This window comes from Mobula hypostoma, chromosome 27, assembly GCF_963921235.1.
Source record: "Mobula hypostoma chromosome 27, sMobHyp1.1, whole genome shotgun sequence".
NCBI lineage: Eukaryota > Metazoa > Chordata > Chondrichthyes > Myliobatiformes > Myliobatidae > Mobula > Mobula hypostoma.
In genome coordinates, this window is record NC_086123.1 from 18338765 (window position 1) to 18357873 (window position 19109).

Sequence of the window (19109 nt, forward strand, 5' to 3'; positions counted from 1 at the left end):
ACCATTGTAAATGATACTGGAGTGGTAGTAATGGGGGGCTATGAAATAGCAGAGAAACAGAGTAATTATTTGGCAGCAAATTTTACTGTGGAAGACACTAGCAGGATGGTGGAGGCTCCAGGGACAGGGGTCATGAAGTGTGTGAAGTTACTGTGACCAGAGAGATGGTTCTTGGAAAGCTGGAAGGTCTGAAGGTAGATAAGTTACCTAGACCAGATAGTGTACACCCCAGGGTTCTGAAAGAAGTGTCTGAAGAGATTGTGGAGGTATTAGTCATGATCTTTCAAGAATCACTAGATTCTGGAATGGTTGTGGAAGATGGGAAAATTGCCAATGTCACTCCACTCTTCAAGAAAGATGAGAGGAAGAAAAAGGGAACTATAGACCAGTTCATCTCACCTCAGTGTTGGGAAGATGTCAAGAGTTGATTATTAAAGATGAGGTCTCAGGTGGCTGGTAAATTGGTCCAGCAGATGCCCTCAGTGAAATGAGCAGAATATTATTCAAATCCATCCAATTAAATATATTTAATTGCAGTTCCATGCACTTTGCTCACAGAGTACAGAGAGATAACAACATTCCCCGAGTAGGTTTTCTGTTACCACAAATATCTGCTGAATGGAAGTTAAAAGTGTGTTCTGCTCTCCTTCATGCAGCCTGGCCATGACTCCCCATGCTTCTGGGAGGAGAGGTAGCAACAGTCTCTCAGGCCACACTCCATAATGATGTTTCTAATGTGGTGAGGCAGTTCAGTCCATATTAAAGTCATTCGCTGCTGCACAGCTGCCCTACTCATAGTTCTCAATAACTAGCGTACCTCTGCATACAAGCATGCATGCACTTAAATCACAAACATATATGTGAGCACACACATGCACACACGACCGTGCATCACAAAGTTCTTCCACATTCTAGCCTCCCCAATCCAACTATCTGCATGTGGGCAATTGTGCACGTGTGCGTATACGTGTTGAAGTTCAGTCAGGTATGTGTGAAATAATGGGATAAATTACACCAGAAATATTTTGATAGGATTCCAGGGACAAAAAAAAACAATCTGCTATCTCAGTTTCTCACATGCCCTTGTCTGTAAAGACATTCTTCACTAGAAATGTTCGGTGTTCATTCCTTTCAACACTGCCCTCTTGTGTTGGAGTTCTTTGCTGCAAACAATGATCCACAACAGTCATTTCCAGAGAGTTAGAGCAAGTAAATCGCTGTCGGTTGACATTCCCAGATGGAGCTGACCAGGTTAGCAAGATTACTTTAACATTAGTATACCAGAGAGGTGTTTACAATACTCTGGTAACTTCGTTGACACCCATAAGATATAGGAGCAGAATTGGGCTATTCGGCCCATCAATTCTGCTCCATCATTCCATCATGATTGATTTATTATTCTTCTCAACCCCATTCTCCTGTCACCTCCCCATAACCTTTGATGTTCTGATTAATCAAGAACCCATCAGCCTCCACTTTAAAAACACCCAATGATTTCACCGCCAGTTATCTGTGGCAAAGAATTCCACAGACTCTTCACCCTCTGGTTAAAGAAGTGCATACTCATCTCTATTGTAAATGCTGATCATCCTCCTTCAATACAGATAACCCCTTTTCATTCCAGATTTCAAATTTGGAAATAAATTCCCTAATTTTGAACCATCGCTTCAGTTCCTATCTCCAGCTCACTCGGAGATGTTTCTTTTAGAATCCGGTTCCAGTACCATCAGGATACGAGTGCATGCAGTTTGGCTCCATCCCAGCAACTCCTAACATCACTTTCCTCCTGACTGAAAGTCCACAGGTAGGGTTCTTCTTGGATGAATAGATTACTGCTGATTCTGATGGACAATCCAGCAACCTTCTACCACAATAACGAGTAGAAGCTAGCTACAAAAGAGACACGGATGCTGAATTCATCTGTGGAAGCGGCTGCTTATATGGAAAGAGGATATCTTAAATACCCATACACAACACAGAACACTTTCCTTTAAACCAGGGTTTCCAACATGTGGTCCACCACCCCCGTTTAATTGTAAGGCCCCATGGCATACAAAAGATTGGGAAAACTGCTTGAAAGTAAAGTATCTTAACGAATAAGCTCTGAAATGAACTTAGTTTTGTAGCGATAAGACGCAATTTCTTCTCTACATAAAGGGAGGTGTATTACGGAACTTGTTCGTTAAGATCGACTTATCCCTCACAAAAATATTACCATTCGATCACTTTCTCCTTTCGGGCGCATTAATCAGCTTTGCTTTGAGGGCATCTAGTTCACGCAGAGCGGGAGCCATCAGAAAGCGGTTACAGAGCTCGTTTGCTGATCCAAACCCTGGCGCTCTTTGGATGTTCCTTATACAGTGGCTGATCTGCGACAGCTTAAATTAAGACCAAGAGCTTTCACCAAAGCATGTTGAAACTGCGAGGTTGAGAAATAGTAAATAATGGGATCGATCACACTGTTCAGATACGTTATAAACAACGTATTGTAAAATATATTCACTGCTGTGTGATACAACTTGCAGTCAGATGGACTTAGTTTAGTCACCAAAACCGCGACCACAGCAACACTGGTGGGCAAGAAAAAAATGACAAAAACCGCAGCCACGGCTATCACAAGTTTCACAGTTCGCTTATATTTAGCCCGCATTCCAACTTCCATCTGCCGTAACCTCCAGATGATGGAGGACGTAGAGAACAAGATAACTGAAACTGGCAAAAGAAACTTAAAGAATATAAAAATAAAGTCAGTCCAAACTGTTGTGGGACTCAGAGCCTTGTTTATGCTGAAAGGCTCACAGTTTGTCACGTTGTGTTGTTCGAAGTCAAGTTCGTCTATCAGCAAGTGCAAGCAAATCGCCACCGCTACAATCCACAGACCGCCTGCTATAATCACCGCACACCTTGTAGAGATCTTGTTTACCTTGTGGAGTGGATGGACCACCTTAAAATAACGATCGATCGCAATAACCATGAGGAAAAAGATGCTGCCAATCCGGTTCAGGGAAATCATGAATATGTTCAGTCGACACAGTCCATCACCAAAACTCCAGTCCTTCCCTCGGATAAAATAAACAGCCCGAAAAGGTAGACAGCACAGTAACAGAGTGTCCGCAATCAGGAGATTCAGTGAGTACACAATACTTGGTTTCCGCGACTTCACATGAACACAAAAGATCCACAAAGCAATCGTATTTCCAGCAAGCCCGAGGATTAATGTGATGATAATTACGGGCGGGTTGTAGGACGAGTTAACATCTTCACCAGGAGCACATTGCGGGGTCGAGTTCGTCATAGTGCGAAAAAGTCAAGTTGTGTCCGGGGAGAGCAAACCCAATCGGAGACGAACATCTTGTAAAGTTGATCTTCGAACGAGTTTGTTTCCCTGTGGGTGAAGTATATGGGCGGAGTGAAATAGTCAGAGCACCAATAAATTGTGCGATCGAATCATCAATTCCCAGAAAACTAGACGCATCAGCATTTAAATTAAGCAGCAAACAATGAAATATATTTAGCTTTCGTTGCCAGGCATAAAATTGTACAATACATAGTTTTGCTGTTGAATGCTTGAATAATTTTATATTAAAATTAATGAGGCGTAATTTTATGCTGATTGGAGGAAAGTGTAGGGGGACGTCGGAGGCAGAGTTCTTTACGCAGCAAGGTTGGGTGCGAGGAACACGCTGCCAGGTTTGGTGGTAGAGGCAGATACATTAGGGGCATTTCAGAACCGATAGGCAGGCACATGGATGATAGAAAAATGGAGGACTGTGCAGGAGGGAAAAGTCAGACTGATCTGAAAGTCGATTAAAATGTCGCCAACATTGTACTGTAATACGATATGTTCTTTAAAAAGGGGGCTGTTCTGTAATAGAAATCAACCCCAAAAATTATATCACTCTGTTATTGAAGTTATTCTTGCAAAATCTCCTGACGACAAATGATATCAAAATGCATTTGGATAAGAATTAAAAACAGAAACGAAGAAAACTCCCAGCATGTCAACTATTGAAAGAAGAGCTTATGCTTCAGTATGTAGGTCTTCCTTTTTTTGTTTCGATTTCGGCAGTTTTTTTATCTTTTGACGTGGAGATGCCTCTCTGCACATCACCTGATATCAGTGAAGGTGCTCTATTTAACACACTTTTTTTTTATTTTCAGGAAATGTGATAGAGACGTCCTCTGGTTTGGGGAAGTGATCAGCCCGGAATGGGATCTGACAGCGCATTAACCAGAGACTAGATTCGGCGAATACACAACATTGTATTCGAATTTCATTATTTTTGAACACCAGGGGTATAGGTAGAGTAAATGCAAGCAGGGGTTTTCACTGAAATTGGGTGCGACGGCAATTAGATATCCTGGGTTCAGGGAGGAAACTGAAAAGTTTAAGGGGAACAGGAGGGGAAACTTCTTCACTCGGAGGGTCGTGAGAGTGTGGAACGAGCTGATAGCACAAGTGGTGCATGAAAGCTCAATTTAAAAGTTTAATAGAAGTTTGCATAGGTACATGGATGGTAGAGCTGTGGAAGGCTGTGGTACCGGTGCAGGTCAATGCGAACAGGCAGATTAAATGGTTTCCTACGCAATAGATAGGCCAAAGGGCATTTTCTGTCCTGTACGTTTCTATGTTTCTGATTTTACATGAAGATAAAATATCTACAAAGCAGTTGCATTTCTGACTAGTCCTAGGCCGATTGTTGTAATAATTACTGGTGGGCTGTGAGCAGAATTGACTACCTCGATGGAGACAAGTTGCTGGGCTGAATTGTCCATTGTTCCAAACGCCGCCGTAAACACAGTCACAGTCTCCGATACAAGAAAACTTATTCAAAGATGAAAATATCTGCATACAGCAAAATTCAGTACATCGGTAAGTTGTGTCCAAAATTTTCTTAGCAGTGCTGCAAAGATTTAACTCAATGAAATACATCCAGCAATATTAACAGAATTTAATAGCTACTCGATATGATATTACGTACATAAACCATTTTTTGTCCTATCAAAGCTATGAAACTTCCTTTGTTATTCAGAGTTCAGTCCCAATTCAGTTGAAATGCACCTTCTCTACCTAAACTAAAGTTCCCCATTTGGAAGCCCACCCTACTCCAGCTCCTGTACAAACGGGTAATTTGGTCCAACAGGTGCCCTCAATGAGATAAGCAGAATATTACAGTACTCAAATCCATCTCCTTGATTACACAGAATTGCTGTTCCGTACACTTTACTCACAGAGTACAGAGAGACAACAGTATTCCCAGTATCGACTATCTGTTACCACAACGATCTGCTGAATGAAGGTTACTCTCCTTCATGCAACCTGGACATGATTTACCATGGTTGTAGGAGGGGAGGCAGCAATAGTTCCTCGGGCCACCCTCCATCATGGTGTTAGTAACGTGGTGAGGCAGTTCAGTCTGTATTCAAGTCAGTCACTGCTGCCCTACTCATAGCAATAAATACCGAGCATACATATGCATGAACGCACTTAAGGCACAAATATATATGTGAGCACACACATGCGCGCATGCAAACGCACAACCATGCATCAATCACAAAGTTTTTCCACATTCTAGTCACCCCAATGCAACTATCTGCATACGTAAGTGTAAAATAATGGGACTACGGTCACCAGAAATATTTTGATTGGATTCTGGGGAGAAAAACAAACCTGTTGTCTCTCATGTCCTTGTTTGTAAAGATATTCTTCACAAGGAGTGTTCATATCTTTCAACACTGCCATCTTGTGTTGGACTTCTATGCTGCAAACAATGATCCACGAAAGTCATTTCCAACGAATTCAAGATCAAATAAATTCAGGAGAGAGTAATTTTCCCAAGAACAGTCACATTGCCCTTATCAGCAGGTTTGACGACAATGCAAGAGTCAGTTTTATGCTCGGTTTAAAAATAACTGATCCTCTTGACCACGTCGGCTTTTTTTCATGCATTGAGTTCCACCCACATGAACCACCAGGTTCAAGAAGTGTTACTACCCCTCAACCATCAGGCTCTTGAATTAAAAGAGAATAACTTGACTCATTCTGTTTCTGGTGTTCCCACAACCACTGATTTCACGTTAAGGACGCTTTATCTTGTTACTTCATGTTCTCGTTAGATATTGCTATTTACTTATATTTGAGTTTGCACAGTCTGTTGTTCATCGATCCTGTTTACAGTTATGTGATCTATAGGTTTGCTGAGTATGCCCGCAGGAAAAAGAATCTCAGGGTTGTATGTGGTGACATGTATGAGCTCCGATATTAAATTTTACTTTGAAATTTGAACATGATTGGCTGATTAGATTAATGAGCAGGGGACAGGTGTACCTAATAAAGTGGCCACTGAGTGTGTATTGGGATTTAGGCAAAAGTCCATAATGACCGCTGGCCACTGTGTGTGGAAGGCTACTACAGGTACAGTACCTGATGACCAGAATTCCCGGGAGTCCTGCTGATTTCAATTTGGAAAAATACTTCTGATTCCAAAGGACCTCACAGAGATCAGAGCAGCCCTGCAGTCAGATTATTTAACCAGTGGAAGCAATAGCCTGTTGAAGATCAGCGGCACCAATCTCATCACTTGGACCTCTATCAAGTTTCCTCATATAGCCTGTGAGTTATCCTTACGAGGAGACAATGGCGCCTTTGCTTGCATCTACGGAACAGCTCTATTTCCATCTTTAATATCTCTATTTTCCCCTTTCGGGGTTCTTTTCACGATCCTGACCTGGAGTTACAAGCTGACTGCGGGAACCGCTCTCGGGGTTTCACGACTGGCCGTTATTCGATATGCCGGGGATGCAGCCTGAGAGAGCTAGCTCGCCTTCGGAGTTCCGGGATCTCGTGGGTCTGGAGACGGGCGGACCGAAGGTCGGTGCCTCTGCAGAAATCCGGTGTCGTGGGAGATGGAAGATCGAAAGCAGAGAGCTGGCTGCTGGCTGTGCGCCCAGAGACCCGAGTTCTTTGGGCACAGAGCTCCGAAAAAGCGACGCAATAGACTTTTAACATCGTAAATCTGCAAGTTGCTTGATATGTCTCCCCTCTCGCTGCGAAACGGAGACATCTCTTTTTCTCTTATTAGGGAGAGAGGTTTAACTGTCATTCATTCTTTGGAGGCACTCCGCTGTTTTCATGGATGTTTGCGAAGAAAAAGGATTTCAGGATGTATGTTGTATACATTTCTCTGACATTAAATGTACCTTTGAAACCCCCAGTCCTCATGCTGAGACATACAATCTGAATTCAAGCCTTTGTGTTGCAATGCTGCAACAATCCTTCATTGCCATCTCCATTTCTACTTCACTGAAGGCCTTTAGCCTTCCTCCAGTCTTGGTGCCGTCTCTGTGGGCACGACTGCCTCATTCCACAAATGCAAGGTACCATCTGACTTTGGGAATCCCTGGCCCACAGCTGCTCAAAGTACAGAAGGGACTTTCGTGATGGAACTGAGAAGCTCATGCCCATACTTCAGAACCGCAAGGTGGAGCACAGCACCTCACCTACACCCACCCAACACCCTGTCAGGAAGCACCTGCCAATCTGTGCAGGATCATAAAAGCATAAGGTATCCGATTGGAATTAGGCTAAACAGACCAGCGAGTCTGCTCTACTACTTAAGCATGTCTGAGTTTCTGTTTTCAACTCCATTCTCCCAACTTCATCCTATAACTCTTAACCCTACTTAATAATCAAGAACCTACAAATCGTTATCTTAAATGCACTCAATGATTTGACCTCCTCCACCCTATATGACAATGAATTCCAAAGATTCCCCATACTCTGCCTGAGGAAATTCCTCATCTCAGTTCTAGTGAGATGTCCCCTTATTCTGAGACTGTGCCCTTGGATACTAGATCATTGGATTCTCTCCTAATAATGCACAGAAACAGTTCCCAACACAAGGTAGCGGCAAATGGCCGGACCAACCTAGCGAAGGTATCGACACAGAGACAGTTCAAAACAACGGCAGACAATTCCTTATCTAGATGCAGCAAGGCTACAGTCTTGCTCCGGCAGTAGAACTTGACAAGGTTGCAGGCAAGGCTTCAGAAGGAAGGGGAAGGGAAGGGAACAGTTCAGCTCAGGGTAACGGCAAAGACGGCCTGGCTTACCCAACGGAGGCAAGGACAGGATACTGATGAGACGAATCAGCCCCTACACTTCTTCTTCTTTTTTGTTTAATGGCAGTTGGCAACCAGTTTTCAGTGCATTACCGCCACCTGCTAGACTTGTGGTGTTCCAACCAAATATGTCCTGGAGTTCAAACAACAGGAATTCTGCAGATGCTGGAAATTCAAGCAACACACATCAAAGTTGCTGGTGAACGCAGCAGGCCAGTCAGCATCTCTAGGAAGAGATACAGTCAACGTTTCAGGCCAAGACCCTTCATTCTGGAGTTCTCTACTTTAAACATTCTAGTTCAACCTGCAGTTATTTATTCGCATCACTCTGTAGTTCCAATTCCTCGTGAATGCTTAATGCGCTCATTAGATAATGCCGCAAACTGCTATTCTTCCCTAATTATGTCACGTTTTCGCATAGTTGCATTACCTCAATTACATTGATTTCATCTACATCACTTGTAAGACAAAAATCTTGTTAAAGAATAGTAATTATCACACGTTATACTTTCAAACTTCTTGTTTTTCCAAGTCTATCTGCTTTTTCAGGTTTTCCTTTCCTTGGATCGTAGCCTGCAGTTGATTGCTGAGACCTCGGAGTTCTTCTTCATTTGTTTCCGTGTTTTCATTTTATAATCTGAATGTAGATAATTCACTTTGCAACAAATTCTTTTTCCTTTTGTTTCCTTGTAATAATTTCCTCCATTTTCCAATCTCTTTCCAACTCACCGTTGTTCTTGTCGGGTACTTCTGTTTGTTGTTGTAGTTCTGCACATTTACCCTGGGCTTCAACCATAAAATCTGTGGATTTTCCTTAAGTTCTGAAACATTTCTTAAATTTTTGACCATTTGCAATAAGTATACTGCCATTGAGATTCCATCTCCCCTGCCTGTGAACTGTTGGATCCTCCATTCAACGTTTCTTTGACTTCTTCCCACCTAATTCCTTTAATACCAAGATACTTTTCCACAGACTTGACGATAATTTTAATTTTCTCAGTTCTTTTGCTTGTTTGCGCTGAACAATTAATTACATCCACCATAAAAAGCATGAACTCCTTTCTACTCATTAATAGTGTATCCTTATTTTTCATATTACAGCTCTCACAATTCACTAGTTTATTATTCCCTATATTTGTTTGCTTGACAGCCTTTTTTTCATCAAATTCTTTCACTGCCTCCGCATAACTGATTCCTTGAGTTACTTTTACATATTGTATCTCAGCCGCCTTCTTGCTATAAATGCACCCTCGATAAGCTGCGCTGTGTTCCTCGCCACAATTGCAGCATTTCAGCCTAGCGCTCGCTTCACATTTCCCGTATTCATGTATTCCAGCGCATCTCCCACATCTTTGTTTTTCTCTGCAGACCGCCGCAATGTGCCCGAATTTCTGACATTTATAGCATCTTAAAGGCGGTGGTATATATATTCTAACCGCATAACACATATACCCTAAGTAAACGTTAGTCGGCAATCCCTCTTCATCAAAGTTAATCATTACCTATAAACTATCACACTTTTTCCCGTTTCTTGTAACTTTCAAACATTTGGCCTCAATAATTTTTGCTCCTTTTATGTTCTGTTTAATCTCATCCATAGTAACTTTTGTTGATATCCCCGAAATAACTCCTTCAGTCCAATTTCTATTGTTGGGTATCGAGCATTGTACTTCTTTGCCGTCTATTTTACATAAACTTATCACTTTACCTTGCTGAGAACTATCCCGACAAATCACTGATAGCGATTCATTTTGTAAAATCTTTGCTCCTTTAATCTCGCCTAGAATTTTGTTGAGTATCTTCGTCAAACGAATCGGGTTCCACTCACCAAATGACATCCCATCTTCACTTAGTTTTATAACTGCTTTAATTTCATCTTCTTTCCATTGTTTTGCTGTCCTGCTTTGATCATTCACTGATTCCTCAGAGTTTGATATCCCGTACCTCTGCTTACTTTTCTTCCTCCTTCCATTCCGTTCCTCTTTCCCACCGACCTTCATCTCCAGTTCACTTCCACTCTCGCCAAAAACTTCCTTCAACAGCTGGGCTACTTCCTTGATGTTCTCTCTTTCCGCCATTTTCCAGTCATAACTCAACTTAACCACAGTTCACCGGACTCAGCACAGCCAGCCACCTATGCTAGATGCTGCATTGCAATCCCAGCCCCTACACTCAAACCCAGGGCCACTTATATTCCCAGCCACAAGACGAGCATCAGATGCCTTTGATTAAGCCCAACTGAAACAAGGGACAGCCGGAAGACCCGGAATCCGGAGTCCACAGACCGGACCATGAAAATCTGAGTGGATGAAGATCTATCCTGGTGCACAATGGAGATGCAGAGGGACATGATGGGACATGATGGCAGCAGAGGGCTTCAGAGGTATCACAGGCATCTGTGATCCCTTGGCTTGTAGGGAAGTAGTAGATACAAACTGTGACATAAAACTAATGCTGGAGGGTAAATGGAGTCTTCTGAAGAAATATGTCAGGGATTCCTATGAGAGATGAAAGCCTGATGCTCAGTGGTGGGTCGTGATCCTGTTGGAAGTATGAGAAAGTGTCCAGGAGATGACATTCAGGAGAGAGTAATTTGCACGAGCACTGACACACTTTCCTTGTCAGCAGGTCTGACGACAATGCAGGAGTCATTCTCACTGAGGAGAGTGTTGCAAATTCAGGTTCACTCGGTTAAAGCGAGCAAATTGAAACAATCAGAGTTCAGTTGGCAGAGAGCGATGAATGGATCTGGAGAAGGAAAGGACTTTGAAGAGGGACCCAGTTTTGTGGAGGATTCTGGAAATGGGGAACCTCAGTGTTGAGAGTACCTGACCATGGGGACTCAGGTTTTTAAGCACTTCTCAAGAGAGTCTGGAGTCAAGCATCACTCGAGTTTCTCATGGGAATAGCAGTAGATGAATAGCCTGCTGCAAATTGCTCCTAGTGTTATCCCATAAGGCCATAAGATATAGATACAGAATTAGGCCATTTAGCCCATTGACTCTGCTCTGCCATTTCATCGTGGCTGATCCATTTTCCCTCTCAACCCCAATCTCCTTCCTTGTTTCCAATTCTCTTCATGCCCTGGTTAATCGAGAACCTCTGACTTTAATATACCCAATGCCCTGGCATCCACAGCCACCTGTGACACAGAACTGCACAGAGTGACCTCTCTCTGAAGAAAGAAATCGTTCCTCATCTCCATTTAAAAGGCTTCCTTCTATTCTGAAGCTGTGCCTTCTAGTCTTACACGCCCCCACCAGAGGAAACATCCTCTCCACATACAAATTTGGTAGGTGGTAGAATGTGGCAGGAAGAAAATAGGATGTGGGGAGAATTTTAAAAAATTTTAATTAACTTAGCATTTGGGTAAATGGAGGTTTGACAGTCACCAGAAACATAATGGGGTAAATCGCTCATTCCTCACTGTGATATTGTGCTTTGCTAAGAGAATGAACAATATGTGTATCCAAAACCCAACAATTTTAAGTTGTTAGTTGCCATGAACCACACTGAACATGCACTTTGTCACACAAATGGAACTGTGGCAAGCCTCACTCTAAAGCAGGGGTCCCCAGGTACCGGGCCGCAAAGCATGCGCTACTGGGCCGTGAGGAAACGATATGATTTGGCGATATGAGTCAGCTGCACCTTTCCTCGTTCCCTGTCATGGCCACTGTTGAGTTTGAACGCACACGAGGTCATTACCGGCGCGTCATCCATGTCAGTGCGGGAAGGAGATCAACTCCTCAAGCTTGCAAATGACGGCCGGCTGGAAAGTATGTTTGACATAACATCTCTGCCGGCATTCCGGATCAAAGTCAAGGCTAAATATCCTGAGATAGTCAGGAAAGCACTGAAAACATTGCTTCCATTTCCAACATATCTCTGCAATGAATGCAACGAAAACTAAGTTGCGGAATAGACTGGACATAAGGATTTCCCTTCGAGTATCGCTGGCTCCCATCACCCCTCGATAGGACTGTCTTGTTGCAGGGAACAAGTATTCAGCCCAGTTCTCCTACTGAATCAGCGATATTAGTGTGTTGCAATGATTTCATATGTTCATACGGGGAAAATATGTGCTGTGCATTTAATATCCAAACGTTACTTAAAATGTTATGATGCTATTGACTTATATTACCATATAACAATTACAGCACGGAAACAGGCCATCTCTGCCCTTCTAGTCCGTGCCGAACGTTTACTCTCACCTAGTCCCACCGACCTGCACTCAGCCCATAACCCTCCATTCCTTTCCTGTCCATATACATATCCAATTTTTCTTTAAAAGATAATATCGAAACTGTTTCTGCCACTTCCACTGTAAGTTCGTTCAATACTTACTTCAAGCTCCCCTGTCCTCCCCTGATAATTGACTGATCACTATATTCATGCGAGGAAAATATGCGCCGTGTGTTTAATATTAAATTCGTTAGAGAAACCTTTTAGAAACAAAATTGAGTGTATTAGCCACTTATCACCTATATTCCGGTCGTGATTAACAGACCCCCCCCCCCACCGCCCGAACAGAATCGCCAAAAACCATTTGTAGAAAAAAAATCAGCACGTACACGCATGCGCACTGGTGCCCGCGCAAGGCTTCATGGTCATTGCAGTCTTTCTCGGGGTAAACCCAACGTATTTGACTGCTACTCTTGTCCGTTAGCAACCCTTACCACCCCCCTGCCCCACCGGGTCGGCCGATCCGCAAAAACATTGTCAATATTAAACCGGTCCGCAGTGCAAAACAGGTTTGGGACCCCTGCTCTAAAGACACAGCTTCTTTCAGCTTCAGCTCTTTAATCATATTAGGAACAATTCCTCATTCCATTTCTTCACTCAGACTGACTCACTCCCTTCCCATCCAGGAAATATGGTGCTAAACTGAAAGCAAGCCCAAATGGTCAGAGTGGAAGTGTGCCCTTACGCTCTCAGTAAGGCCACCAATCTCAGGTGCCCTGTTAGCTGCCAGATCCAGAATGAATGTTGGCATCATTCACATTCCTACTCAAGGATAATAGCCTAGAAACAGCTACTGTGCATACGTTAAGGATTTGATCACAAGTTACAATAAACTCAGTGGCCACTTTACTAGGTAAATCCTCGACCTAATAAAGAGGTCACTGAGTACACGTTCGTAGTCCTCTGCTGCTCCAGCCAATCCACTTCAAGGCTCGACATGTTCAGCATTCAGAGATGCTCATCTGCACAACGCTGTTGTAACACATGGTTATTGGAGATCCTGTCCGCAAGAACCTGTCTGGCCATTCTCCTCTGACCTCTCTCATTAACAAAACATTTTCACCAACAAAACTGCTTCTCACTGGATGTTTTTTGGTTTCTTGGTCCATTCTTTGCAACCTCTAGAGACTGTTGTGAGTTAAAGTCCCAAAGGTCAGCAGTTTCTGATATACTCAGTCCACACCATCTGGCACCAACAATCATTCTATGGTCAAAGTCACTTAGATCACATTTCTTCCCCACTCTAACGTTTGGTTCAAACAACAATTGCATTGAGTTTCTGCAACGTGAACGACCAGGTTCAACAACAGTTGCTACCCCGCAACCATCAAGCTCTCGAACAAAAGAGGATAACGACACTCATTATGTTTCTGCTGTTCCCACAACCAATGATCACACTTTACCTCGTTATTTCATGTTCATCTTATTTAGTGCTATTTATTTATATTTGCATCTGCACAATGGTTCCTGTGCTGTACTTCTGTATGATATTAAATGAAATTATAATACTATACCTATAAAGAGTTGTCTTTCTGATTAGACCGAGGATAATTGTTCTATAATTACTGGTGGGCCATGAGAAGAATTGACAGCCTCACTAGAAACACATTCCTGGGTTGATTTCTCCATTGTTCAAAACACAAAGGTAAAAACAGTCACAACATTTCAGAGACAAGTGAATTTATTCAGAGTTATCATATATGAAGTTCTGCATACAGCAAAATTCAGAGCATTGATAATTTTCATTCAAAGTTTATTAACTTTTCTCCCAGAAAGCATAAGATTCAATGCAATGTATGCAAATGGCAATGTTACAACAGTCATGGTGGAATTCAATATGCAGGTAGATTGGGAAAATCAAGTTGGTGCTGCTGGATTACTGGAGTGAGGGGGGATTTCTAGAGTGCCTATGAGATGGCTTTCTCGAGCAGCTGGTGGTTGAGCCAACTAGAAGGCCAGCTATTCTGGATTGAGTGTTGTGCAATGAACCAGAATTGATAAGAAACCTTAAGGTAAAAGAAACCTCAGGGGCAAGTGATCATAATTTGATTGAATTCACCCTGAAACCTGAGAAGGAGAACCTAAAGTCAGATGTATCAGTATTACAGTGGAGTAAAGGGAATTACAGAAGCATGAGAGAGTTGTCCAGAATGGATTGGGAAAAAAACAATGGCAGGGATGACAGCAGAGCAGCAATGGCTGGAATTTCTGGAAGCTATGCCGAAGACTGAGGATATATACATCCCAGAGAGGACGAAGTATTTTAAAGGAAAGATGACAAACCATGGCTAACAAGAGAAGTCAAAGCCAACATGAAAGCCAAAGAGAGGGGATATAATAGACTGAAAAGTAGTGGGAAATTAGAGGATTGAGGAGCCTTTAAAAAGCAACAGAAGGCAATAAGGATATCACTAGAAAGGTAAGGATGGGATACGCAAGCTAACCAATAATATTGAAGAGTTTAATACCAACAGTTTCTTCAGATACATAAAGTGTAAAAGAGATGCGAGAGTGGATATTAAGCCATTGTAAATGATACTGGAGTGGTAGTAATGGGGGGGGGGCTATGAAATAGCAGAGAAACAGAGTAATTATTTGGCATCCATTTTTACTGTGGAAGACACTAGCAGGATGGTGGAGGCTCCAGGGACAGGGGTCATGAAGTGTGTGAAGTTACTGTGACCAGAGAGAAGGTTCTTGGAAAGCTGGAAGGTCTGAAGGTAGATAAGTTACCTAGACCAGATAGTGTACACCCCAGGGTTCTGAAAGAAGTGTCTGAAGAGATTGTGGAGGTATTATTCATGATCTTTCAAGAATCACTAGATTCTGGAATGATTCTGGAAGATGGGAAAATTGCCAATGTCACTCCACTCTTCAAGAAAGGTGAAAGGAGGTGAAAGGAAGAAAAAGGAAACTATAGACCAGTTCATCTCACCTCAGTGTTGGGAAGATGTCAAGAGTTGGTTATTAAAGATGAGGTCTCAGGTGGCTGGTAAATTGGTCCAGCAGATGCCCTCAGTGAAATGAGCAGAATATTATTCAAATCCATCCAATTAAATATATTTAATTGGAGTTCCATGCACTTTGCTCACAGAGTACAGAGAGATAACAACATTCCCCGAGTAGGTTTTCTGTTACCACAAATATCTGCTGAATGGAAGTTAAAAGTGAGTTCTGCTCTCCTTCATGCAGCCTGGCCATGATTCCCCATGCTTCTGGGAGGAGAGGTAGCAACAGTCTCTCAGGCCACACTCCATAATGATGTTTCTAATGTGGTGAGGCAGTTCAGTCCATATTAAAGTCATTCGCTGCTGCACAGCTGCCCTACTCATAGTTCTCAATAACTAGAGTACCTCTGCATACAAGCATGCATGCCCTTAAATCACAAACATATATGTGAGCACACACATGCACACACGACCGTGCATCACAAAGTTCTTCCACATTCTAGCCTCCCCAATCCAACTATCTGCATTGTGCAATTGTGCACGTATGCATATACATTTTGAAGCCCAGGCAGGTGTGTGTGAAATAATGGAATAAAGGACGCCAGAAATATTTTGATTGGATTCTGTGGGGGTGGGGGAGGTGTGGAAGCAGGTTGTGGAAAGAACCTGCTATCTCAGTTTCTCACATACCCTTATTTGTAAAGACATTCTTCACTAGGAATGTTCCGTGTTCATTCCTTTCAACACTGCCCCCTTGTGTTGGAGTTCTAAGCTGCAAACAACCATCACAACAGTCATTTGAAGAGAGTTAGAGCAAGTAAATCGCTGTCGGTTGACATTCCCAGATGGAGCCGACCAGGTTAGCAAGATCATTTTAACATTAGTATACCAGAGAGGTTTTTACAATACTCTGGTAACTTCATTGACACTCATAAGATATAGGAGCAGAATTGGGCTATTCGGCCCATCAATTCTGCTCCATCATTCCATCATGATTGATTTATTATTCTTCTCAACCCCATTCTCCTGTCACCTCCCCATAACCTTTGATGTTCTGATTAATCAAGAACCCATCAGCCTCCACTTTAAAACCACCCAATGATTTCACCGCCAGTCATCCGTGGCAAAGAATTCCACAGACTCTTCACCCTCTGGTTAAAGAAGTGCATACTCATCTCTATTGTAAATGCTGATCATCCATCTTCAATACAGATAACTCCTTTTCATTCCAGATTTCAATTTTGGAACCAGCGCTTCAGGTCCTGTCTCCAGTTCACTCGAAGATGCTTTTTTTAGAATCCGGTTCCAGTACCATCAGGATATGAGTGCATGCAGTTTGCCTCCATCCCAGCAACTCCTAACATCACTTTCCTCCTGACTGAAAGTCCACAGGTAGGGTTCTTCTTGGATGAATAGATTAATGCTGATTCTGATGGACAGTCCAGCAACCTTCTACCACTATAACGAGTAGAAACTAGCTACAAAAGAGACACGGAGGCTGAATTCATCTGTGGAAGCAGTTGCTTATATGGAAAGAGGATATCTTAAATACCCATACACAACACAGAACACTTTCCTTTAAACCAGGGTTTCCAACATGTGGTCCACCACCCCTCGGTTAATTGTAAGTCCCATGGCATACAAAAGAATGGGAAAACTGCTTGAAAGTAAGGAAAAGTTTCTCAAGGAATGAGATCTGAAATAAACTAAGCTTCGTAGAGATAAGATGCAATTTCTTCTCTACATAAAGGGTAGTGTCTTACAGAACTTGTTCGTTAAGATCGACTTAACCCTCACAAAAATTTTACCATTTGATCACTTTCTCCTTTCGGGCGCATTAATCAGCTTTGCTTTGAGGGCATCTAGTTCACGCAGAGCGGGAGCCATCAGAAAGCAGTTACAGAGCTCGTTTGCTGATCCAAACCCTGGCGCTCTTGGGATGTTCCTTGTTCAGTGGCTGATCTGCGACAGCTTAAATTAAGACCAAGAGCTTTCTCCAAAGCATGTTGAAACTGCGAGGTTGAAAAATAGTAAATAATGGGATCGACCACACTGTTCAGATACGTTGTAAACAACGTATTGTAAAAGACATTCACTGCTGTGTGATACGACTTGCAGTCGAATGGATTTCTTAGTTTAGTCACCAAAACCGCGACCACAGCAACACTTGTGGGCAAGAAAAAAATGACAAAAACTGCAGCCACGGCTATCACAAGTTTCACAGTTCGCTTATATTTAGCCCGCATTCCAACTTCCATCTGCCGTAACCTCCAGATGATGGAGGACGTAGAGAATAGGATAACTGAAACTGGCAAAAGAAACTTAAAGAATATAAAAATAAAGTCAGTCCAAAATGTTGTGGGACTCAGAGCCTTGTTTATGCTGAAAGGCTCACAGTTTGTCACGTTGTGTTGTTCGAAGAGATGTTTGTCTATCAGCAAGTGCAAGCAAATAGCCACCGCTACAATCCACAGACCGCCTGCTATCATCACCGCACACCTTGTAGGGATCTTGTTTACCTTGTGGAATGGATGGACCACCTTAAAGTAACGATCGATCGCTATAACCATGAGGAAAAAGACGCTGCCAATTCGGTTCAGGGAAATCATGAATATATTCAGTCGACACAGTCTATCACCAAAAATCCAGTCCTTCCCTCGGATAAAATAATCAGCCCGAAAAGGTAGACAGCACACTAACAGAGGTGTCCGCAATCAGGAGATTCAGTGAGTACACAATACTTGGTTTCCGCGACTTCACATGAACACAAAAGATCCACAAAGCAATCGTATTTCCAGCAAGCCCGAGGATTAATGTGATGATAATTACGGGTGGGTTGTAGGATGAGTTAACATCTTCACTAGGAGCACATTGCGGGGTCGAGCTCGTCATTGTGCGAAAAAGTCAAGTTGTGTCCGGGGAGAGCAAACTCAATCAGAGTCGAACAACCTGTAAAGTTGATCTTGGAATGAGTTTGTTCCCCTGTGGGTGGAGTATATGGGCGGAGTGAAATAGAGCACCAATATCTTGTGCGATCGAATCATCAATTCCAGGAAAACTGGAAGCATCAGCATTAAAATTAAGCAGCAAACAATGAAATATATTTAGCTTTCATTGCCAGGCATAAGATTGTACAATACATAGTTTTGCTGTTGAATGCATGAATAATTTTATATTAAAAATTAATGAGGGTGCGTAATTATAAACTGATAGGAGGGAAGTGTGGGGGGGGCAGAGTTTTGTACGCAGCAAGGTTGGGTGCGAGGAACACGCTGCCAGGTTTGGTGGTAGAGGCAGATACATTAGGGGCATTTCAGAAACTGTTACGAAGGCACATGGATGATAGGAAAATGGAGGATTATGTAGGGTTTGACTGCAGGGTCGAGTTCGCCATTGTGCGAAAAAGCGGTCACACAGTCAAGATGTTTCAGAGGGGAGCAAACTCATTCGAAGATGAACAACCTTATAAGCTGATCTTCTTCGAATGAGTTTGTTCCCCTGTGGGTGGAGTATATGGGCGGAGTGAAATAGTCAGAGCACCAATAAGTTGTGCGATCGAATCATCAATTCCAGGAAAACTCGATGCATCAGCATTTAAATTAAGAAGCAGGGAATGAAATATGTTTGGATGTTATCACCAGGCTTAAAATAGTACAATATTTCGTTTTGGTGTTGAGTGCATGAGCAACTTTACATTAAAATTAATCATGGGGCAAATTTTAAGCTGATTGGGATGTCAAAGGCAAGTTTTTTTAAGCAGCACACATCAAAGTTGCTGGTGAACGCAGTAGGCCA

General features: G+C 42.6%; 1 protein-coding gene and 1 pseudogene across 1 annotated transcript; both read right to left on the reverse strand.

Annotated features, from left to right (window-relative positions):
- Nucleotides 1-2353: 2353 nt before the first annotated feature.
- Nucleotides 2354-3295, reverse strand: LOC134338614 (hydroxycarboxylic acid receptor 2-like). The gene has a single exon (XM_063034594.1). The coding sequence runs from the start codon at nt 3293-3295 to the stop codon at nt 2354-2356; it is 942 nt and encodes a 313-aa protein (XP_062890664.1).
- A 13624-nt stretch (nt 3296-16919) lies between these two features.
- On the reverse strand, nt 16920-18206 carry LOC134338553 (hydroxycarboxylic acid receptor 3-like; annotated as a pseudogene).
- Between the last annotated feature and the right edge of the window lie 903 nt (nt 18207-19109).